Source organism: Acanthaster planci, linkage group LG14 (genome assembly GCF_054643075.1).
Source record: "Acanthaster planci isolate LZ-2023a linkage group LG14, COTS_SCS, whole genome shotgun sequence".
In the NCBI taxonomy this organism is placed as follows: Eukaryota; Metazoa; Echinodermata; class Asteroidea; order Valvatida; family Acanthasteridae; genus Acanthaster; species Acanthaster planci.
The window spans coordinates 173,895-198,535 of record NC_141790.1 but is presented as its reverse complement, the minus strand read 5'-3'; the positions used below and the strand labels follow the sequence as shown (position 1 = coordinate 198,535).

Sequence of the window (24,641 nt, the reverse complement as noted above, 5' to 3'; positions counted from 1 at the left end):
ATGGGAACAAGGGTCCCTTGTTATTCCTCAGTCCCTCAGATCCCTCATGCGTTTCCAAAATACCAGGTACATGCAGTTTGTGATTGTGATGCAGTACTACATGTAGCTTTCGCCTGAATGTGTACAAACCATTGTATCATTTAGTGGGTGCTAACACTTCACCTACAGGTAGTCGCATTGGTCCAAAATACCAGGTACATGCAGTTTGTGATTGTGATGCAGTACTACATGTAGCTTTCGTCTGAATGTGTACAAACCATTGTATCATTTTGTGGGTGCTAACTCCTCACCAACGGGTAGTCGCATTGGTCTTCAATTGTCAGTGACGCGTGCACCACTGCCTTAGTCACTGCTGATGGATACCAGTACGGTACTTGTCCACAGGCTCAGTTAAGCAGGAATCCACATCTTGGACCAGTTTCACAAAAATATCTCCTGAACAATATTCATGCTTTATACCAGTAGTCAGCTGGGAACCACTCACATCCTCACGGAAGGGAAATGTGCATCTCATGCCCTCTTGGCCGATAACCTGTATTTTCTGCATGAAATGCAGATGGGTACCGTAATTCCAGAAATTAGGGGTCCAAAAGTGTGACATTTTCATGCCCCTGTTACATCTGACCTTTGTGATTTGACATGGACATATCACTGGAAGGGATTTCAAACTGTTGCTCTTTGTTTGGCAGGTAATTTGCATAAATTCATCACTCGCGGAAATTAGAAAATGTTTTCTGAACTTATAAAATCACATGTCAGATGTGACAGGGACACACACACACAAATGGACCTTTAATTTCTGGAATTACACAGGTACTCATATATTCCATGCAGGGCCCAGTCAGTTCTACCAATTCATTATCTGAATAATTAACCTACAATTCCACCAAATATTTGGTCTTACTGACGGCAAATTGTCGATTGAACCCATACACAAAGTCAGTTGCAATAATGCATACACATATACATTATAAAAGCTTCTCACATCTAGGAGAATCTCCAGCCATGATTTCACAAGATTTGAGAGAGGAACAACACTTCTTGCCCTGTTGAAAATTTGTAATCCTTTTAAATTTTTTAATGAATAATTTACTTTTTGAGTCGTAAGATTCCTGTTGCTTTTCATTTGAATCTTCTCGAAACAAGCCTCTGTACGGAGTGCCATTTTTCTCATTTTAAACAAAAGAACATTCTCCCTTCCTTTGCATGAATTTTGCATTCGAATATTCAAATTTGGAAAATAATATTCAAATAGTTGATAATCGATCGAATATTTGGGTTTTCAGCACGGCCTAATTTCTATGTTCAGCATTGGTTCCTGGGTCAGTTGGTGGCAACTTTGGTACAATCGCTACGACGCCTATTAGGATCTCTGCAGATATACAGTGTAGTCACATCTCTCCATAAACAATTCTTCCCGTTCAGCCGCACGAACATGTCCATGTGCCTCTTTTTCTTTCAGTGCCCTAATTTGGTGTCTGCCTTTTTTTTTTCTGTTCCAAAGTATTCACATCACAGAAACATAGCCACGTACTACGGGGCGTTCATCAAGAAGGGCATACGAGGCACAGATGACCAATTATGGGTAGGTATCCCAGCTAAATGGGGCCCCACATTCTGCAGATGTGTGACCATTGAGAGAGAAATGTACATGTACATGTATGTCTGTTCACTATTGAGAGAGGTCACCTTGGTAAGATACATGTACCGGTGCTTTGAAACTTTGGAGTCCAATTGGTGCTGGCGCTCAAGAATTGTACAGAAATTGTCAAAATGGGGGGAGGGATTAAGTTCATTGAAATTTCACTTGATGCTGTGCCATTTTTAAAAGCTGAGGAGAATCTTTGGTTTTGCCAGGGAATAGAACTTCATTGATGAGTATGCGCATGTTTATGCGTCCATTTTTTTTGCTTGTAGTTGGTGATGGAGTTTTGCGGGGCGGGATCTGTGACGGATCTGGTCAAGGCGACCAAGGGCAATGCCTTGAAGGAGGAGTGGATCGCCTACATCTGCCGTGAAATTCTGAGGGTGAGTATCCATCTTGAGCAGAAGTACCCCCTCGTGGGTCGAAAGGGGCCATGTTGGTAGTGATGCGACCGTACACCTGCATTTTCTAGTCATTTGTGAGCCAGCAAAGTGTAATTCCTACCAAAGGATCCTGCATTGCTCTAGAGGAAAATTGCGCCCTCTCTTGGTTTAGCTTGAGGCTTATAGTTAAGTCAGCAAGCTATTAACAAGATGATTTGTGGATCGCTCATGACTTTTGGTACTGCAGAGGAAGACCATGCAAACAAATTGACATGCCACATTCATTGAAAAACTTTTAAACTGAAGCAACTTTCTTTGAAGGACAAGAACACGAAGCAGTTTATTCTCATCAAAGGTACCCGGTATTGCCCAAGAGCCACATGCTTTGCATTAAAGTAAGAAACTGGCTGGCCCACTAGAGAATCCTGCGTCAGGGGTTAACGGTGTTTTTCATCTTTGGAGGGTATAGCAGATAAGCTGGAAAGTGGGAGGGAGGAGAGAATGGTCTCGGTGGGCCGAAATGAGATCGGGTTAAATTGAGCAGATTCAGGTTCAATTGGGCTATCAACCTGCTTCCTGGTTGTGTAGGCACCCGGCCAATTTCTCTGTTTTCACCTGTGACCAGTGGCTGCTGGATACCCAGCCATGCATCTCGGCATGGGAATGGTATGGTAACTGGTGTCATCCCAGGAATTGGGAAAACTACCGCCCACCTTCATTCCTGTAATGATCCTGGTACCAGTCTAATGTAATTGTGTTCTTAACCGCCATTAGAGGCTACGACGATTTCGAATCTGACCTCCAAGATTCAGAACAGTTCATGTGCGTACTTTTTTGATTCCTTTCCATCAATCTCACACCCTCCACCACGCTGTCCCCCCCAAATTGCCCTCTATGGGTTGTTAATGGATCTGATAAATCACTAAGCGCTTCGAGTTGGCCTCACCTAACATTAAACCACATAGACCCCTATCGGGTTTCAGGTTTATTTGGATTTCCCTGTTGGGCGACAGTATAAATATACACAAAATATATTTTTGCTACAAGGCCCCTTGATGTTTGTACACATGGGAACCAGAGAAGGCCCATATATTTTACTAGCAGGGCACAATGTCCCCGGTTCACCCGCTATTTGACACGCGTTGCTGTGCCAAGTGTACATTTCTGTGCCAACAATGAGGAAAAGCCGTGAACTGGTTCCTGCTTTCCACGGGCTGGTATTGTTCACAGTGCTTCTTTGTCTGAGCCGACGTGATTCATTGGCTTTGCAGCTTTGAAACTTTGTGCGGTTCCCCGGTCAAACAAGCTTTTTCACACGCCAACCACAACTGACAAAAATCGGGCCAGGGTTCGATACAAAATGCAGACGTCCGCTTCTCTGTTTTTTTCCCCGCCGCATTCCAGTTACTGGGAATTCCCGAGGTGTGAATTTCCAACAAGTTGGTTTAAAATACATTCACAGGTGAGACAATCCAAGCAACAAAGATTTGGGATATGAATTGAAATTTTTTTTTATTGTTGGAAGTCCCGGCATTGATACGCGTATTCACATGGAGGTTAGGAGTTAACAAAATTTCCTAGCCTTATTGAGTTTCAAAGAACGCACCTTTTTGTTGTTTACACCTACATGTGCCCTGTTGACAGAGTGTGGATGATCAGTGGAAGCATTTTTTAAAATCCTTTTCTATGCATGAGTGATTTTTTTTTAATCTGTTCGTTTTGGGCATTGTGTTTTATAGAATAGCCAGTTCTTTAGGCTTCATAAGTTGGAAATTGTTTTGATGAATACACGTAAGACTTGTCCTGATTATTAAAATGCAGAAAGTTCTTAAGGGGGAGTTGTCCAGACATTATTTGGGCAGCTTTTTTTCTGCATTGACCTTGGCCCTACCCAAACGAAAATTGCCAGAATACAGGCAGTTCACAAAAGTGCACCTCCAAGAAAATCTGTCGACCCATTCCAAATGCACATTGGGTCGACAGATTTCGCACAGTGTGATTGGCCAACGCATTGCAAACTCTTGGAGGCGCACTATTGTGAAATGCCCGTACTAAACACGCATGCTGTTCTTGTCTCTTCATGTATGGTATGTGCATTTCTGTCCCAAATATCTTAGAGATAGAAATGAAACTAACACCACAAGTGCAGGATATGAAATCATAAAGACAATCGGAAATTGCTATATGTGAAGCCAAAATCTACTTCACATCCTCCAGAAAGGAAACCACCTGAGTGCTCTCGGCCTAAATTTCCCAGAAATTTCCACCTGGCGTGGTTCATCAGACACTTGGTCATTTGTTTAGCATTTGCGTATTTTGCTTGACTTGAGCAATAGCAACCTGAGGTCGCAGGGTTCATTGACACCAGTCCCGAGAAAATCAACCTGTATAACATGATGTGAGCGAAACCTGAAAGTACAAGTTAAACCAGGAAGATACCAGGCGGCATGTACATGTGTTTGTAGATGGCCACATTGTAGCAGAAATGTAACGTGTAGTGTATAACATGACCAGAGTGCTTTCTGCTGCAATGTACATAAAGGAACAGTGACGGAAAGCAGAATTTAAAGAGGACTTTGTACTTGTCTAGCCTTTTGGGGGGTTGAACCACAGTTATTGTCATGATTGCACTGTGAGAGACAAAAAATGACATGGAATGTCCGTTGATGTCTCACTTCAGACACCGTACACGTACCTTGGCTTGAGAGTTGAAAAAGTCGTCCTAAATAACCTTATCTCTCCCCTGCTACTGCTAGGGTTCCTAGGCAGCGGAATGAATTGTTGTGTTGTGATTAGGGTGCGGGAATTGTCTGGTCTGGCATGGTTTGTATGCCCGGTTGGTCATTGCAGTGTTTTCTCAGGCATTGTTTACACACTGGACACAACTAGAGGTCAAACTGGCTCTGGCTCCATTCGAATCTCAAATTGGCATGTTTATTGAGGTTTACTCTGATAGGCCGACATGCACATGTACACAGTTGTACATGTCAGCATCCAAACGCAAGCAAAATCTGCAAGAAAAAATACGTGCACTACTCGAAGATGTGAGTTTCAGATTCAAAACAGGCATTGGATTTACAGTTGGTGTGTTAAGTAGGCTCTGAGCGGATTGCGAGCACACGTAAAGATGAAAACTAGCCAGGTTTTTTTTTTTCCTTCATACACATATAACTGAAACAAGGTGCAGAATTTTAAAGGGCACTGACCTGGCATGAATATTAATGTGACTGCACTCCTAATGAAACAAGGTGCAGAATTTTAAAGGACACCTACCTGGCATGAATATTCAGATACATGTGACTACACTCCTAATGAAACAAGGTGCAGAATTTTTAAGAGCACCTACCTGGCATGAATATTCATATACATGTGACTGCACTCCTAATAAAACAACGTGCAGAATTTTTAAGGGCACCTACCTGGCATGAATATTCATATACATGTACATACATTTTAATATTCGACTAAAAATTACTGTGTTATCGTCTGGTTTCTCACCACAGCCACCTTTCCTTTCCATGCAAAGTTTAAATAGTGATCCTTCAACGCAACCTTTTTAATGCCCTCAAGAACAAACAAAGAAACACCTCTGCTTTGACATCATGGGAACACGCTTTTATTTTGTTTACTTGAAACTAAAGCTCAATATTGTCTTTATTCAAATTCGTACATATGAAGCATACATTTGAGATTCAACTCACATACAAATTGGATCTTCCACCATTAAAATGTAGATTAACCCCCCCGCGTTGAGAAGTAAATTTAAAACCTTCAGTCTTTTTTCTGACAAAAGAGCTCTAATCTTTTGGCCCCCATAGACCTGTGTATCTTTTTTTCTTCCGGAAATCTTGATTTGCATTTTGATTAAATCGTTTTCGACCGAGGACCTGAGGAATGCTGAGAGACAGTGGCATTTCTTCCAAGTTGTCAAGCACGTAGGTCGATCGTGAAGTAATACCACCCCTCGGCACTCCAAAGAATCCTTCCCCTTCTCCAAAAACAACAGTACTTGGGAGCCCTACCCCTTCCCCCAGCTGCTGAGATGCAAAGGACTGAAAAAACAAGCAGGCAGGGGGAGATTGAGAGCACTGAACCTCGAAGAGAAGTTAGGCCTACTGTATCTGATCCCACTGCGCTCTGTGCGTGGTGATGTGAAGTGCTGGAAGTGCCCCGAGAAGAATATGTATGCAGAGTTAGCACTGAAAGCTTTCCCTGAAGTGCAAGCTTTGGAGAATTTGAGGCTTTGTCTATAAGTATGCAGAGTTTGCACTGGAAGCGTTCCCTGAAATGCAGGCTTTGGAGAATTTGAGGTTTTGTATTGTGCATCGGGTGCACAGTTTTACATGATTGCATGTACATGTGTAGTGTACAATGTAACTACAGGTATATGTATTATACATACCCAAAATCTCAGAGGTCGATGTGGATTTTTATCGCAGGGAAACTACACCTGTTGTCTTATCAAAAGTTTGCTGAGGCCTGAAAGGACACGTACATGTACATGTACACATACATGTCCAGTTTGTGTGTACATACGTGGGATAGTGGGTACTGCACACTTACTGCGGTCCTGGGTAGATACAGAGAAACAGGGTTTATTCTATTGCTGATGACTGCTTACAGTTTTCGTCAGTTTTTTGTTGTCTTGACCACTCGGTTCCTGTTTCGGTGCAGCCACTTTACCCCATCCAAACATCGGTGGTTAGCTCTGCATTCAGGTTGCCCTCTGTTGTCTCTTTTGCTGTATGTCCCTCGGTCTCCTTGTGCTTAGTTGGCTCCGCCTCCTCTCGTGGGACTAGCGCGCCCTCGGGTGTTGGCATAGCAGTAGGGCTCCCTCTACGGGCACAAAGGTAGAGTACCACGGAGGCGATGAAGAGGTCCAGGAGGAGGCTGGCGTAGACGCTGATGCAGAGGTACAGCTGCTCAGGGAGGCAGATGCCTAATGGTTGGGCTGTTTCTTCATTGTTTGCGGTGGTTGGGTGTGGCCCCTCGCTGCTGCCTTGAGAAGGAGTTGCTTCCCAGTTCCCAGTCGGTGTCCCAGTTGCACCTTGAGTCACCCCTGTAACTTTCTGTGTCGGCGTCTCGCATGAGGGTTTATTTGGAAAGTCAATGACAGCCGTGCATAGATGTGTTGTGCCTTCGTTGGTGATGTTTAACTGGAAATTTGAGGATGTTCGGTTCCAGGTTATCCAGATTGAAATGTTGTCAGTCTGGATGAACACCGATGCTGCCACTGTCCCAGAGGAGGTGATTGTACATGTATGGTTGTCAGTTCCGTTGCCATTTGGCAGATAGTGACGGTCATCGTCAGCTAGGGACGTGACGAACTGCAAGGTCAGAGCTGCCACCGCCAGAAAAGGGATGCATTTCATCTTGCAGGAACCCCCAAAATACCCACGTCTCCTGTCAGCAGCAAACAGAAATTAGAACAAAGCCAAAAAGTGCCTCCTAACGCCCCTTGTGACGGCTTCCGCTGTGAATGAAACTCCTGCCTATGCAGTGAGTTTAACGATAACAGGTCAGATTTCCTGTGAATGTAAATTTCCTGTCGATGCCACGCAGTAGCAATCAGTCGTGCATTGTTTCTGTTGCTGGTTCCAGAAGTGAGAATGGACCTGCCCATCTGTGCATACAATTTTCTTCATGTACTTGTGCACACATGCAGTTTTCACTCTCGGTTTTGATTGATTTTGCCGTGTGGGGTTTCGAATTTCCATATGTGAGAGCAGTAGGTAAAATTTTTTTCAACATAACATAATGGATAATAATCACCAGGGCAAATGTTCGTGTAATTTATGTTTTAATCATGTGCACCATCAAGAAATGTCATCTGCAGGTTGGCAGTCCCCATACAAAAATTGTGGACATGGAACACGGCAACACCGTTCTTTGAGAGTCCCTTTTAATGGGTTGGATGAGTTTTATCACGGAAGGCATGAGAGGCAAAGACAGGCACAGGAGAGGACTTCTGGTGGTGCAACAGTTCTCCGAGACTGGTAACAGAGGGGCTCCATTGGTGATCCCAACGCTGGTTCACTCCATCCAATAAGCAGTTTGTGGTATCCGGAAACCAACTAGGGATTGCTGATGGAGATTGCATGTGAGACAAAGAGACCCTTCTCCATCTTAGGGTCCATCTGAATCTGTTGTCTGGGGGGCTACAATCCTGGACAAAATAGTTGGAACACCTTGTGGGAAGCGCAGTGAAAAGATCCCCCTTCTCCCCCGTTCAACGTTGCGGTCATTTATTGGACCAAGATTCGGCCCAGCCGACCCATTGAGAAACAACATTAACTGGGGGCGAGGGGGAGGCATGTTCCAAGGAGATTTGTCCAGGGTTGTAGGTCTAAGTCTTCACTCCATTGGAAATACACAGAGATGCACTGACACTAGACCTCGCCATACCGGAATCTCTGAAAGCCCGTTCCAGACATGGTCTTACTACGAGTATAGAGGACTTTCTGTCATGTGATGTTTGATGGTCAGCATTCAGTATACACGGATGTGCGCGGAAACGCGCGCGATTTCAAAGTCTCTCAATATTGTGGCATACGTAAAACTGCCCAATAGAAATTCACATTGGAAAATGCATGCACCTCCATGGACATGTTACGCTTCCTGAAATTTCTTTGCCCATCATGCTACATCACGTGAAGAACCTCTATACGTGTTCAGTGTGGTAAAGTTCAGCCGGTACGCACCCACTGGTCAATTGTGCACGGTAACCATGAAGTATTTTGTGTGTAGGGCGGTGCATGTGCTGCGCACAGTCAACCAGTGATTGCCAAAATGGTCGCAGGTTGAACTTGGCCATTGCTTGTGTACTCCAATACCTGAAAATTGAAAGAGAGGCTACTTCACCAAAATGCTGTTTCAAGCTGCACATCGAGATCTAAAACTTGACTGATGGAATATGTGGGACCTGGTCTTTGCCCTGAGGCAGTTGTGGCAATTTTGTTAGAGGAGGAGGGAAGTTGGCTCAGTGCTTGTCCTGTCTTCCAGGATTTCATCTTTTGAGCGCGGCTGACTGCGTGCGACTCCTCAAGACTACAAACTACCCAACTGAAATTGTAGACAGAAAAATGCTTCAGTTCAGGCACATACAGCACTGTAGATGTAGATCAACCAATTTGGTACAAATTTTTTTCAAAGTTATCGTTATTTCATTGCCGGTATTTATTCGAATGTGTACAGTTGACCTACAGCAAGCAATGAGACAACAAATTAGTGTCACACTAACATAAGATTGAGGTGAAATTACATGGTCAGGATATGGGTGTAACAGTGCATTGAAGCAGAATCGGAAATAGAGATTAATACAATTCAGGTGTGATTACATCACTGATACATGTACACACCTGTGTTCGTATACGTGAAATCAAAAAAGGTAACCGCTGTGTTGCTTATTGTTTGACAAAGGAGTTATCAGTTTACATCAGCCAATGTACAGTGTACTGCAGTTTCGTTGTCTTCTCGATTGCTGTCGTATTGATTTATGATATGCACACGAGAGCTGTATCACACAAGCACGGGTAGAACAGGGAATAATGTAGTGCACCTGTGACCCGTGTACCATGAAGGCCCTCGGCCATGTGGTATGCAGGACACAGTCGCACATCAATATTCCATGTTCCACAAGCGCAAGCGTGACAATGAATTTATCTTCAAGCAAGCTTGACGCGCAGTGAAGATGTTCCAGGGGCCTATGCACCCAAATGTGCCACTTTTGAATTTACAGTGAATCTTGCAGATGTGCGTGTTGCTTTTAGAGTAAAAGTAGAGCGGTGCGCGGCAATAGAATAGCGCATTACAAGGGGTTTGATATGAACTGTGTGATACTCTTACATATCAGTACTTGTTGCCATGGATTGACCAATCAGAATTGAGAATACAAGTTTGCTTGAAGCTAGGTACATGTGAACCATGGCCGTTTTCCGATACTCGACTCGGGCTCCGTCTCAGGCTTCAACCGGTTTTTTACTTCCTGACTTTGAGGTTGTAAGCGCAACAGTAAGTCTGATAGTGCCACAAGACATCAAGTAAGATGCAAAAGAGCCTGACATTACAGTACTTCAATTTAAGTTCAACGCTTCAGGCTCACAATCGAGGATTGGTTTCCTACATGAAGCCTGAGAGGGAGACAAAGTTGAGTATTGGAAAACGGCCCATAATCATCCTTTGATAATGATCTTCTTCCAGGTGGGGAATTGATTAAAAAAAAATGTAAAAGAAAGATGCTGTTCATCTCAAGCATCTCTAGTTGGTTGGTCATTCAGTTACTGACAACTAAACCCAAGTTTCCCAAATCTGCCAAAATTCAATCCTGATTTTGCAGCATTTCCCTTGAGTTGATACCGCATGCCCTCGGAGGCTTTGGGACCCTCGCTGTGGATGTCTGAGGTTTGTACAAGAACCTGTACAAACAATGTGTCTATCAGAGACTGCACTGTACAAATTACTACACCATTAGATACAGATATTGTACTGTGTTGGATTTTTGGTAGATTCTAGTTTTTGTCGTAGCCAATTAACATAATTAATCAGATAATCCGATTTATGACGTCATTCATTTGACTTAATGTCTTTCACAAGTGAACAGATTAAGGAGTTTTAGAGTCCCGAGAATAGGAGCGTTGAGAATTGCATGGGATTTTTTCTACCCCATCCAAATTTCACTGGTCAGCTCCGCATTCTGATCATCCTCTGTCGTCTGCACGACGAGGGATTCCACCACCCCCATGGGGTTCAGAGACACTGCCTCTGTTGAACTCGATCCAGTGGTTGGTGTTTGCATGCTGGCAGGGTGGCCCAGGTGCGTGCACAGGTAGACCACCACTGACACCGTGACGGCGTGCAGCAGAAGGTTGGCAGACCCGAAGACGACAATCCAGAGCTGAAGTTGCCCGGGGTGACGGGCATCAGTTGCCAAGGGAGGGATGGCATCTTGGTTGCGCTGTGGTGTCGCCGGTTGTGGCTGCCCTTGACTGTGTTGAGAAGCAGTGATTGTCAGCTGGACCGGACTGATGGTGGCTATCTCCCTATTTCCTAGTTGGGGTGGCCAAGTCAGGTTTTTATTCGGAGGGTCGATCACATCTATGCGGAGAATGTAATAGTTTTCTTGTCGGGCTTTGCATTTATACACACCGGCATCCTCTATGCTAACATTAGACAAACGGAGAGTTGTAGAATTTTCAGTCCAGGATATGGAGCGCTTGGTGTCCGCTGTAACAACTTGGAGATGCCTCCCCGTGCATTTAAAAACTGAGAACCACTGAAAGCTTTCATTGGCTGGTTTGTGTTTACCCCTGCATGCACTCTTGCACGTAAACTGGACGTCGCTGCCTTCCGTGGCATTAAACTCGCAAATTTTTTTGTGGCAGTCCTCGTCAGTGGCATTGGCGACCAAGGACAACGACGCCAATGTTGTGATTGCCAGGACAACGAAGCCTTGCATTTTTGAGAGCAGGGGAAGAGCCGTGTTTCTCATGAGAGAATAGCAAGCGACCATGTAGAAATACGATACCCGTAGTTGCCTTTGATTAACTGCAGACTCTCTGTTTCCATCTGCACTGTGCAGAACAGAATGCAGCCAGTGGTGATTGGTTGCCAGAGTGGCTTGTTTTATTGGCGAGAATGCGCGTGCAGATGCAGATGGTGTTTTCGGTTTCTCTTACCTCGGGTTTCCGATGGGAAAGCTCACGTCGGAAACTTCAGAAGAAAAAGGTGACAGAGCATAGCATGCAAAAGACTGTCGGTTCTACATTTTCAGGAAGAGGGGAAGTTTGTTTTAGCACTTTCGCATCACTCCAGTTTGATAGTGTCATCAGTTCATGCTGAGCAATGCCTATTGGGAAATATCCAGGACTTTCAAATGTTAGACGTTTAATAAACACACAGCAGCATGCCATCTAAGAAATTGGACTGGTGCCTCGAAATATCAGTTGCTGAGTGCAAGGAAATGGACCCACTATTGTGGGTGCCACATCTCCTGGCAAAATAGTAATTTTAGTGTTGTTTTTTTAACATTCTCCTTTTTAAATCATGAGCGTGGGAACACAGTGTGAGAGTGAAATTGAGTCTTGAGTTCAAGTTTATTTGTGTTGAGATCAAAAGCCAAGCTGTGTTGAATTGGTGACTTGGTCACGGACAAAATGAAAACTGAAAAAACTTGTTCATCTCAAGGTGACTTCCCACAAAGGCGGAAATACAGTTCAATTGTCTTGTCATTCCTACAGATCGTTCAAAAAACGAAACAGTGATTTTTTTTTTTTAAATTGAAGGAATCATTCCCCTCTGGGTTGTTAGCCTCATGCACGGATGTGATCCTTGTCAAACACAGGATCTTTCTGGGTTATTCTATAAATTTCAGAGTCCAATTTGTTTCTCGTCCCCGTATATGCTTTTGCATACACAGGCTTCAGTTGCGGAGAGTGATCCTGAAGACGGATAGAGTACACTGTTCGAAACGTCGAGTTATTCCCCGGTTCTTCTCAGAACCACACATACTCAAAGAAGAGATAAATACATGGTGTTACCGCAATCTTTACTATAAATCAAGTAATTTAAGTTACCAAACAAGTAACAATACACGTGTTTCAAAGTTGGCTTCAGTGATGCACATAACAGTCATATTTCCATGTCAAATTACACAGGGCAGGTGTAACGGGGACACCAGAAAATCACACTTTTGGACCCCTCATATATGGAATGACCTTCTTCTGAGTACGTACCCCCCTCCCCCATGCACTAGATTATTGTACACGTACAGTGTATGTTATGTATAATTTGTGTCATATAGTTCTAATAATTTGTCTGCGTATTTGTGTTTTCTGTCTTTTAGGGTCTAAGTCATCTCCATGCCAACCATGTCATCCACAGAGATATCAAGGGGCAGAACGTACTCCTGACAGAGGATGCGGAGGTCAAACTAGGTCAGCCTCTTTCACTTGTTAATATCCACATGTTAATATTAAATTGCTTTGCACTGTGTATATTTTATTTTTCTCGAGTGTAAACTTTTTGCCACTTCACTTTCTGTCGAAATGGGTTAGGAGTTGATAAATAAGCCAAAATTTGTGAAACTTAAATTCAAATTGTCTGTCCCCTTGTCTTATCCCACCCCTTCCTTTCTTCTCCAGTTGACTTTGGGGTGAGCGCCCAACTGGACAAGACCATCGGTCGCCGCAACACCTTCATCGGTACCCCGTATTGGATGGCGCCCGAGGTCATTGCCTGCGATGAAAACCCTGACGCGACCTACGACAACCGCAGTGACCTGTGGTCCCTGGGGATCACCGCACTGGAGATGGCCGAGGGACAGCCCCGTAAGTTTTTCTAAAGTTTTAGTTTGGAGATGGTCCCTTGGTGTCATTTACAGAATTTTGTTGAAGAAACTTTCAGTATTGAACTCGTTGCTTCATCCGAAAATGCTGGAAGGAAAGCAAACAAGCCTTGTTGAACAAAAGCCTGTCATATTTTCACCATGAATTAACTGTTGTGTGATTATGAAAATAAAGCATCAACCCCTTAAATTCATAGCCAAAGTTGGTTTGGTTGCTGGTCAACTTCATAATTTTTACTTTGAAATTATTTCCTACTTTTTCAGCTGTTTATACCTATCATGAACAGCTATAAATTTCGTTCAGATTTTTTGTCCATTTTCTTTCTCTTTCCACCTTTTCTTTCTACGTGCCACTTTTGGAACTTATTATCAATTGAAACAACTTTTTTTCCTTACAGCCCTTTGCGACATGCACCCCATGAGGGCACTTTTCCTCATCCCAAGGAACGTGCCGCCCAAGTTGAAGAGCAAAAAATGGTAAGAGATGATTTCTTCCGACACTGTCCAGGATGTCTGCCCTGACGTGACATAACTTCTGGTCTCATGATTGTTGCATTAATATAATAACTTCCCATGATACAACGACAACCGGTAAAAATTGATGCTAAATTGGACTTGAAAACGTTGTCAAAGTGTGTTTAAATGGAAAGAAATTCCATGAGGCTGCCCCATTAGTGTGTCTTCTGTGTAGGACAATTTTGCACTATATCCCTAAATGGTAAGGCCACCGACTCTCCTTGTGGAACACAGGAGTAAGAAGTTCATCAACTTTGTGGAGAAGTGCCTGGTGAAGAACTACCACGATCGCCCCAACACCACACTGCTCCTGAAGCACCCGTACATCAAGGACCTGCCCAACGAGAGGCAGGTTCGAATCCAGCTGAAGGACCACATTGACCGCACCAAGAAAAAGAGAGGTCAGAATCTCAGCCAATCTTGTGAAATTGTGGCCCAAAACTTTTCAAGCGGGCTTGTCAGTTTCAGGAAAGAAAAAAAATTTTGTTATCGTGAGTTTGAAACAGCCAAGCTGTCAAGAGTGAAAGTCTTTCCCTTGAAATTTGAGTTTCACTTCAAAACAGATTCAATGAGTATTTCCAAGTCGTTGTTCGTATTGGCAAAGTGTGATACAAAATTTAATAGAATGCCTGAGGAATTCTACTTTTGCCGTCCTGTTTTTGCATTTCTCTCTGTAGCAAGCACTCGTGTAAGAAAATTCGTACATGTAGGTCAACCTTTTGCCACATATGAGTGCTTATCTCGCATCATTTTGACCTGAAATAAAACAGGATTCATACCGGAGAGTTTCATGATTGAATTTGAAAAATGTGTTTGTTTGTACAGGATTTCGATTTTGACGTGAAAAAAAAAGTAGTTTGTGGGCCAGGTGGAATATTTTTGTTAGAACAACTTTTGGGAGTGGCTCGATTGATGTTGTGTGCATAGATACATGATTTAACATAGTGCTCCACCTGTTGAAAATTTTTTCGCACAAAGGTTTCATACTTTTTGCGCAAAGGAGCTCTCTTTTGTATCATTTCTGGCCAACGTTTTGCTTATAAGTGAAAAAAAAGAAAAATCAACCCAGCTTAGGGTTTGGGGCAACATATTAACGAGTGTAGTTTCATTTGATGAGATGCCTGAGCCTAATTTTTGTGTCGTGACATTTTCCTGCGGCCGTAGGACAGGGAATCACTGTGCCGATACACGGTAATACATTTCATATCCCCACTACCCCCTCCTCCCTTTTTGTTTCAGGGTCACGCTTTGTTAAAAAGTTCAAGCCTATTGCAACCTTTCTGCTGGTATTATTTGAAGACTTTGAATACACCTATGTTGCAGATTTGTGAAGTTTTGCTCGTTGGATTTGTCCAGGTGGAATAAGCTACTTTAAAAAATACCAATTTTGTTTTGAAACCACAAAACAGTTTTGCATGACACCCTTTGATGTTTCCTATGTTACGGTGACACCTTACCGTTCACGCTTTGCATCTTGTTGGAGGGAGGGTTTGGTGAATGTGCTTACCTTGGTCATGTCATGAACTGTTTGTGTGTATGTAGCGTAATGTTTTACACGTACACTCCTGTACTTGGTGCTGAAACTCATTTTTCGTTTTCAACCGGACCACGAGTTTCTCTCAAACTCGTGGCACTCGGAACTCACAAAAACCAGTGTCTCACTGGAAATTGTTAAATCTTCCTTAATCTTTTGTTGGTACGGTATTTGTGTTTTTCACGTGTTTCCTGAATGTGATTCGTGCACAGTCACAGTGTTTTTCGTTCATTGGCAGAAAACTTGAATATTTCCAATGAAGGATGCGTTGTTATCTTCTGGGGGTTAAAGGTCAAATTGATAAGCACCTGTTCAGTTTTGCAGACTAGAAGTCTTCTCTCTTTCTTGGGGAATACCCCAGTTTTTTTCTCTTTTGGGCTGATCGGATATCTGGGAGTTTTTTCATACATTTGTACATGTACACTTGCTGTCATTTGCATTTGGGGAGAAATTGATTTGTGAGTCATTTCACGCTCTTCTGACTAGAAACTGCATCATCCGTCACAGTTCAAAAGAATATGACAACGCGGGAGTCGCATAATTTACACAACTTTCCCCTTCACTTTCCAGTGGAGGATTCAGCGACTGACTATGACTACAACAGTAATGAGAGTGAAGAGGACGGAGAAATTGAAGACGAAGGAGAACCCAGGTAACCAAATTAGCTTTCTGTTTGCGTCGTTCATTTTATGAAGTCGTTGGCAAAATAAGTTCTTAAAGTGAAGGTCAGGTCCGTTGCGTGATGTCCTGTGAACTAATTTTGCCAGAATTGGTAGAGTTGAGGAAGAACTTGCCGGAATATTTCAAGTTGGGTCAAATAACTCATGTTGAAGACCAGTCAGCATTCATCATAAGGCAACTCATATTAGCCCCTGCATTGAATGCTGTTGAGTCTATGGCTATAGCTGCAGCTATTCCCCGTAGAATCGTGTGTAATTTCAAGCCACAGCCAAGTCATTTGGACATGGACTAAGTGTCTTGGCCACTGATGCCAATTTCATGGGGCTACCCTGCCGTGTTCGCTAAGCACTGAAAATATTTGCTAAGCAAAAGCAGGTCACCGGGCAAAACTTCATGTAAGTTATATTGTTTTTCTGACTGGCTCCCAGCTGATTTGTGCTGAGCACATCAATATGCTAACAATTTAAGTGTTCCCAACTGTCTGTGCACAGATTAATCCATTGACCAGAAGTGGAAACTATGACCGGGATGGTACCATGCATGCGTGCATGTGGTGCACACACTTTACATTCCCTTTAACCAATAGGGTCTTGAGGCTTGCCAAAATGCACACCTGTTTAAGTTGAAGGATGCACGTGAGTGCCGAGCTGCTGCAGTAATGGAGTTCCCTCGGATTTGTCTGTTATAGTTCTTGACTTTTTTGTGTCCTTTTCAGCTCCATGCTGCCTGGCCCCAGCGAGGCCACCCTGCGTAAGAACTTCCAGCGGCTGCAGGCGGAAGAGGGTCGTCGCCGGGAGTCGCCCGCCCCCCGCTACCGGCCCCCAGACAACCTGCGGCCCATCCCCAGCCAGGCGCCCCAGCAGAGCCGGGCCCCCCACCAGCAGCAGCCGGTGCTACCCCAGCAGCAGCAGTACCCGCCCCCGGCCAGACAGCAGCAGCAGGCCCAGCAGCAACAACCCCAGGGCCGTCAGCCGGGCAGACCACTCAGCGCCCAGCTGCCCCAAGCCCCGCCGCAGAACCGGCAGCAAGCGAGGCTGAGCCAGGCCGTGGGTAAGTCGCAAACCGCTCGTTTCAGCCCCACAAAAACATCATCATTTGAGTACTGTTTCTTTGTTTGGTTAACAGGAGATTTCTGTACATTGTCAGTCCTTTGCTTGTTGTTTGTCTGTCTTCACAAATCCTTTTGTACTCAATGAGTTCACCTCGTAGTTTTATCACCAGAACTGGAAAAAAAGAGTGCGGTTTTCATTTTCTGTTGAAGTTTCCGTTCTTGTGCAGTGCAAATGTGTGTCTTCATTTTCTCCATAATTTTGCTCAGACTTGGTATACAGACTCGGTTGAAAGGCGCAAGGGAAAGGCAGCTTTTGTGGTCATTCTCACGAAAAAGGGCTCACTTGTAGCACAGATGGAAAATGCTTCTCCCTAAATGCACTGCTCCAGGCGTAGAAAATGGTGTGAGCTACCTGTGTGCGATGTCAGCAGTACACAAGAGTTTTCAAAGCATGGTTAAGCTGATGTTAATGGCACTTGTAAATCTGTGGGTTTGTTGACCACAGCAAGTACCGGTACAAAAGCCTTGCTTCCAAGACGTTACTATCTATGTTCGTGTATTAAATGAGCGCTTTCGTGCTGTAAATTGTGCCAGTCAACAGAGGGCCCTATGTGATGGCCGACGGTGCAAGATCATTGTTACTATTAATACAGACCCTTGTCTGTCACAAAGCGCCCTCTATTGACTGGCACAATTTACAGCACATTCATATAATATACTGCACCAGCACAGATAGTAATGATCTTGGAACCAAGACTATAAATACAAATGCAAATGAATCCCCCTTCCACACATGGCAACAATGTATCGTGACATGTAACTTCCAAAGTACCGTATTCCATCAGCTGTTCACGCTCGGCATCATGTGTCGTGTTGCCGTTAGCTGGATGGCACATGCAATGACCTTATAGGTCGGTGTCAAAAGACAATGCTGATGGCGAAGTTTGAGTCGGTGTAGAAAAGCTCTCTCCTAATATGCTGGCTGCAACAGAATTGCGTAAAGGTCGTTCCGTAATACTGGACAAAAGTTAGGGGTTAAGTTTTTGCACCGATGCAGTGAATGGAACTTGCACTTAACGACTGCACTGCAAAGAAGTCTCATCAACAACTTGGAGGAAGGGAGGGAAAAATGTCTGGTTTAAATAAAGGGTTTATACATTGGAACTCCATTGCAAGGTACATGTAAGTTCTGGTCTCGAAACTGCTTTGTGGCATGCTAGTTCGGCACACATCAACTGACCCAGTGAGATGCGGTCGTAAATTGTAGCATTTGTTGCCTCTTTGGCAGAGGCAGTGTTTTTGTGTGCACATGGGTACATGTACCTGCGACCTTATCAGCAACTTGTGTTTGTTGCATTTGCCGAGCATGGTGTTGTGGTATGGATGGATCTTTGAATGTTGTCATTTTCATTTGTACGACTCTTCTATGTTGCCGCATTTGGTGTTTCATTTTATTACGAAGGTAACCCAACACGTGTTGGTGGGGGACTGTTTAACTCCAAACATTTTTTTCAAAAACCTGTCGACAGTGTTTTCCTTTATTTTTCTCTTTCCTCTGAAATCAGTCTCCATGTGTTGACAGAAGTTTGATGATTCGCTTCCCTTTCGTTTCCTTTCAAGTTACTGTCAGGCATACATGTACTCGTACTCATTCTTGTATTCCATTGGCGTCCAAAAGTTGACCTCTGACCTTGTTGCTGGGCAGCCATTAAAAAAAAACCTAGACTTGTACCAGTGGTTTGAGCAAAAGTGTCAGTGAGCGAGTCGTGTTGTTGTGCCACTATTTTGTTGTGCATGACCCCGTTTGCCTTGTCACCACTCGCAGAGGAGCACACCCCGCCCCCAACACCAAAAACTCCAATCCGGGTCGAGGCCCCCAGGGCACAGCCGGTAATAACGCAGCACATGGGTGAGTATCAGGAGAGGACGGACAGCCACGGGTTCGAGGTTGAGATATGCCCCCTTCCCCCATCACCATAAGCCCCCTTCCCAGTTCGAGGGAGATAGGGCAGAAGCTTTTACTGCATGCTGATTTTTTTTCCACCTTGCAATCATGAAATGCATGTGATTTGGCTAGTTGCATGATTTGAATGATACGCTTGTTCATAAAGCTTAAGCTGTCATCCTTTACTGCTTGCCCATTGACCAGGTTTTGAGGAAGAGAAGAATTGGTAGACTTCTTTCTGTTTTCACAGAACATGAGGTTGATTATATTTTAGATGTCGCTTTGGTTGTTGCATGTCGTACCTTTGTTAGAGAGTGCCCACATTAAAAAAAAATTGAGAATTTTCTTTCGGGAACTCATGGTGGACATTTGGTTGTAAGTCTGGAAATCTGTTTTGGCCATTTCTGGAGGCCAAATTTAGTGGCCACTTCTGGTGCTGCTTGTCCCAAGTGGCCACTGAGTAGTTTGCATAGTATAGCTTTAGAGTGGGGCTATGACTGGAGGTCTTTTGTATCCCTAAGGCCACTTCAGAGGCCATACCAGATAAGTGGCCATTTTTCTCAAGGCCATCATGCACATTAAGATGCATATCTGTGCCAAGCAGGTATCCATATACTAACCAGTGAGCAGCAGATAGTAATGTGCAATACATTTCCAGGTATGGAGACCAACCATCCCAGTAGCTGACAGTTTCCAGATTTCTGCAAAGAAAACTGGCTTGTAAAAAGGTTACCAAATGTAGCACTCATCACAAGATTCCACTGTTGAAGCAATCCCCTTGGGGAATTGGTCACTTTTCTTTCCCTCCAAATTTGATATCCACAAGCGCACCCCACAGTAGGTAGCTAGTAGCCAGTTGCTCAGACGCCCACGTTTTCAGTCGCCATTTCCCTCAGCCTTTCATCAGGCGAAGCGTGTTCAAATATCCCCTCTTGTATTTATGTTTGGAAGTCTGTAGTCACCTCTCTGTATCCCCCAAACCAAGTACGTGTCCTTACCTGCGAGCATACCTACCTGTTTGGCCCCCTGCTACATGTTCATCACCTCCAACTATATTACCTCGGCCAGCTGATGTTAAACGTAACAATGCAGTGAGTTTTTGTCCACTTAACACGGCTCCATCGCCTCATCTGCAACAGAATTGCTGTGCGTTTGAAAAACTACATTCGTTTCTCACTGAGTTCCAGCAATCTCGGATGCGTGTGTGCAGCAGCTTTTGCTGTAGTTTACAGCGAAGTTTTACATCCCAGCCTACTCCGCCCTGCCCCACCCCCGCCCCTGCTCCTCCCCTCCTGTTCTCAAAGCTTAATACCGCAGTGACTCTCACGCGACGGTTGCTGTTCGTTGGATGCTGCTGTGACTGCACAATTGCCATGGCAACTTTGCGGAACTGCTCTCAATAACCGACCTTAGAATTGCCGTGATTCATGTACCCCTCCATGCATTGATGTCTTATAAAAAAAAAATAGAAATACACTGCTTCTTGTGACACTGTGCTCCCTTCATTGCAAGACTTGAAAATCATTGTTGAACGTGTCCCTTGAAGAGTGCATGCGATCCGGTCTGCTCCACACTTAAGTCAAGCCTTTCCAACAGTTACGGAGTCTTTCCTTGCCAATTCCCAGTCCTACAGGAATGAAAAAGTGATGTTCTCTTGGAGTCTTTTTTTTTTATCTGATGGAAATAGGAACAGTAATAAGAAAATTTGTTCACCTGTCAATGGGATAGTCCTCCTGAGGCAATCCCCCTCCCCACAGTACGGCCAACGAGCATTTGACTGATTTTGGTCCTGAAATGGGCCTCAAATCAGTGCCTCTGTTCAGCAAATCTGTGCTCAACTTTTCTGCTGTAAGCCATCATTCGGTTCCACTGAGCCAGCCCCTGTAACCAACAGGTTCACCTTTGGCCTACAGTACAGTACTTTACTCCGTACAGAGTACTGCTCATGTTACAAAATGTAGTATTGCTTTGGAACAGCGTTTGGCAATCCTTTGAATTCGGCATTATACACGAAGAACATCATTTTGCCCTTTAAGCTCAGCTTTATTCCTGCCCCAAATTTATGTTAAACGCAGTCATCGCATGAGCTTGCTTTTCAACACCTCAGAGAGAAGTTCTCGGAAGCTACTTTTAACAAAAAGTCATTTATCGAAGTCCATGTTCATCTTGCTTCTCGCCATGCAACGTCTTGTTGAAGTCCTCCATAAACGTCATTGGGTAGTCGCAGCTAACTTTCACATACACGGGATTCCCTGACCCTCTTTTGTTCCTGACTTCCTCACGTTATTTTGAGTTCAAAAACTCTGCCAGTTTAAGGCAAAGCCATTTTTGGCCACTCCAAAGCTGTTTGACAGAAGAAAAGTCCACACAGTCCTTGACAGTCATCCATTTTGACAGCACCCTGTTAACAGACATGGACACATACACGCAGTACCTACCAAAATGACAGCCAGATAAAAACATGCACTAATCGTCGTTTTTTTTTTCATTTCATGAACCCTCCTTTTGGTGTAACTGTCAAAAACAGTCAAAAATTCCTCCTTTTGTTGTAACCGTCAAAAACAGTCAAAATTCCTCCTTTTGTTGTAACTGTCAAAAACAGTCAAAATTCCTCCTTTTGTTGTAACCGTCAAAAACAGTAAAAAATTTCTACTTTTGTTGTAACCGTCAAAAACAGTAAAAAATTCCTCCTTTTGTTCTAACCGTCAAAAACAATCAAAAATTCCTCCTTTTGTTGTAACCGTCAAAAACAATCAAAAATTCCTCCTTTTGTTGTAACCGTCAAAAACAGTCAAAAATTCCTTCCACTTGATTCCCCCTAGTACACAGACACATATGGGAAATTGGACTGGTTTTTGACTGATAGGACAACTGGTTCAGGAATGTATCTTTGCATAGGAGGGTTAACAGCAGTACGTTTTCACTGCCACACTCACCTTTCCTGTTAACAATTTGCACCCCCATTAACAGCACTGACCTTTAAGTAACCGAAACTATAAGCTGTATTTCCTATGTACTGTACATATATGCTCAATTTTTGTTTGTTTCTTTTATTTTGATTCCGAGTAGAAAATGGGTCCAGAATAGCCGGTGTAGATTTCCCACACGGTCTTTGTTTTTTAAAGGTTTTTGTAGTTTTTATTATTGTGGGTTGTTCTTGGTGAATATGTCTTTTTTTTTTTAAGAAGGGACCGGTTTGTCACTAGTCCTTTTCTAAACGGGAAGCCAATTTCACAAACTCGGCAATTTCTGTCCAAGACACCAGAATGCAGCGGCTTCCATTCCATCTCACCTGACTTTGTTCAATTTAGTGTTCAATCATGGCTAGTCAGTTATTTTTTGGTATACAATAAAACAGTCGTCTACATGCATGTGATTGTTTTCCTACATGTCCGTGTCACGGAAAATACCGTCCGGTGTATCGATGTTTATTGCGATTTTAAATTTGGTGTTGTTTTTTTGTCTCTTCAAATTGTAGCCCACAGACCACAAGTTGCTCAGGTCAGCGAAGTGAGGGCGGACCAAGTCAGGAAGGAACAGCCCAAGCAGGCAATCAACCAAGGCAGACCCAAGAACCCAGCTGTGAGTTGTTGATGGCAATGGCTCTTTGTGATTTAGAATTATACATTTATAAATGAAGTGAATGTCAACCATGCTAAGTTAAAATTATGAAAAAGAAACCCATGTTACGGACTTTGGTCTTGGCTATATCTGAGACTAAACTTAGGACCCTCCAAATATAGAAATATTAATTTTGATATGCCAGAAATGATTGTGTGTACATTTTGCAAAAACGATTGGGGGAGGGGCTCTTTTGTATATTGTTGGAAAGCCTTCTTTTTTGGTCAGATTTTTTTCTTGTAATTTTTGCTTTCCTTTCCCAAATTCCAAAGACCTATTACATAGATTTTCTTCACTAGACTTTTGTATAAGTCTTAATTTTTTTTATTTTTTTGGTAGGACTTGGATGCCCTGGCAGCCCAGCTGAGTGCAATGGGTGGGCAGGGCGAGGGGGGAAGCGAGGGGGGCAGCGTGGACGACGAAGACGAAGATGAGGAGGCGCCGGAGAGCGGTCCTGACGGCACCGTGCTGGCATCTGAACCTCCCGTGCCGCTGTGAGTGACTCGCACACTGAAAGCCTGCCCATTTTTATCATAAAACGGCCTTGCCGGGGCACAGTTGCGCTCTCTAGCTAAGAAGTACCACTGAATTGGCAGTTTTCATGAGCACAATTGTTCGTTTTGTTTTTCTTGTACAGGCCTGAGCAAGGAGAATATGATGCCGATACCTTGGCAACATTTGTAGTCCATGAAGGTAAGACACCTCCACAGCCTGTTTATGAAACGTTTACCATTTTATTTGATAAGATTTCTTCTTTATTTTCTTCCCGGCCTTGAGCAAGGTTCCAAGGAAGAGCAAGGCTATCTTCCATTTGACTTTTATCGCTGAGTGATGATAAACATGAAATGATAATGAATGATGGATTTGAATTTTTTTGCATAGATCCCAATGAGAGTAACATCAGCACCGAGAGTTCATCAAGCTTTGTGCCCCAACCCTCAGGACCAGGGCGGACACAGGTACCAGACCCTTTGCCATGCCTATCACCTGACTAGAGTCCTAACACAAACCTATGAGGCTTAGAGTCAGTCTCTTTCTCAATTAGCCTGGTGCCAAGATTTCACTATGGCAAATACTGAAGGTGTTCTCCATGGCCCAAACAAGCAGTTGCCAATGGCTGAAGCTCTCTACTGCAGAACATAAATGCCTGAAACCCAATGCTTCAGCCACAAAAACTTGACCTGACCTCGTCAATATTGAAGATATTACATTTAATTTTTTGACTCAGTTGGTTAAAGAGGGTGTAAAACCAAGTTAGCCAAAATCTTAATGAAATGTTATGGTTGCATGCACATCATTATCCTCGCAAAAGACACTAACTATCTGCTCAGTATATTAACAAATACTCATTCCATTTGTATCAAATAGTTGCACCCTAAAACACCCGTACTTGGTCCTCTGTGACCCCATATACACTACTCAAAAATGTTAAGGACCACTTTTTATTTTGGGTATATTTTTTTTATAAGAGATATTTTACTCCTGAAAATGTGCCTTTGATGTTTTTTACTCCAATGGGAACACCATCTGGACAAACAAAAAAAATGAAAGAGCTAGACCCCTTTCATTGCTTTGAAGAAAATTACAAAAAAACTTTTTTTGAGTACTGTACTTTGAATTGGATTGCTCGTCCATTATGTGAAGAGCCATTCAAGAGTCTCACTTTCAGCGTAACCTAGCAAAGATCCAATGAGCCCTTGCAAAAATTAACTCAGCATGAGAACCGTCAGTGACAAAATGAAGCATTTTGTACTGTTTACAAAATGGTCAGTGCAGCCTTTCTTGAAAGGACCGATTGGTCTCTTTGCGGCATTACCAGTGAGTGCTAGCATAGGCTAACTTGGCTCAAGTTAGCCTATTCTAAGGCAAGGCCAAGAATCTCAATCTGTGTGTAAAACTTGCCGGTGCAGTGCAGCCCCCTTTT

At 43.6% G+C, this 24,641-nt stretch overlaps 1 protein-coding gene across 5 annotated transcripts in view; it reads left to right on the top strand.

Annotated features, from left to right (window-relative positions):
- LOC110977853 (mitogen-activated protein kinase kinase kinase kinase 4-like) overlaps positions 1-24,641 on the top strand; it is a 63,119-nt gene that overhangs the window by 26,836 nt on the left and 11,642 nt on the right. For 3 of the 5 annotated variants that reach the window (XM_022232345.2, XM_022232341.2, XM_022232344.2), the window contains exons 5-18: positions 1,505-1,585; positions 1,918-2,028; positions 12,869-12,959; positions 13,167-13,352; positions 13,768-13,846; positions 14,120-14,286; positions 15,050-15,076; positions 15,990-16,071; positions 16,816-17,150; positions 18,977-19,060; positions 22,575-22,678; positions 23,057-23,211; positions 23,355-23,410; positions 23,600-23,676. In XM_022232345.2, coding sequence (XP_022088037.2) covers positions 1,505-1,585; positions 1,918-2,028; positions 12,869-12,959; positions 13,167-13,352; positions 13,768-13,846; positions 14,120-14,286; positions 15,050-15,076; positions 15,990-16,071; positions 16,816-17,150; positions 18,977-19,060; positions 22,575-22,678; positions 23,057-23,211; positions 23,355-23,410; positions 23,600-23,676 — 1,635 coding nt within the window. The remainder of the gene's footprint in view (positions 1-1,504; positions 1,586-1,917; positions 2,029-12,868; positions 12,960-13,166; positions 13,353-13,767; positions 13,847-14,119; positions 14,287-15,049; positions 15,077-15,989; positions 16,072-16,815; positions 17,151-18,976; positions 19,061-22,574; positions 22,679-23,056; positions 23,212-23,354; positions 23,411-23,599; positions 23,677-24,641) is intronic. The other 2 variants (XM_022232343.2, XM_022232342.2) reach the window with 2 other exon arrangements.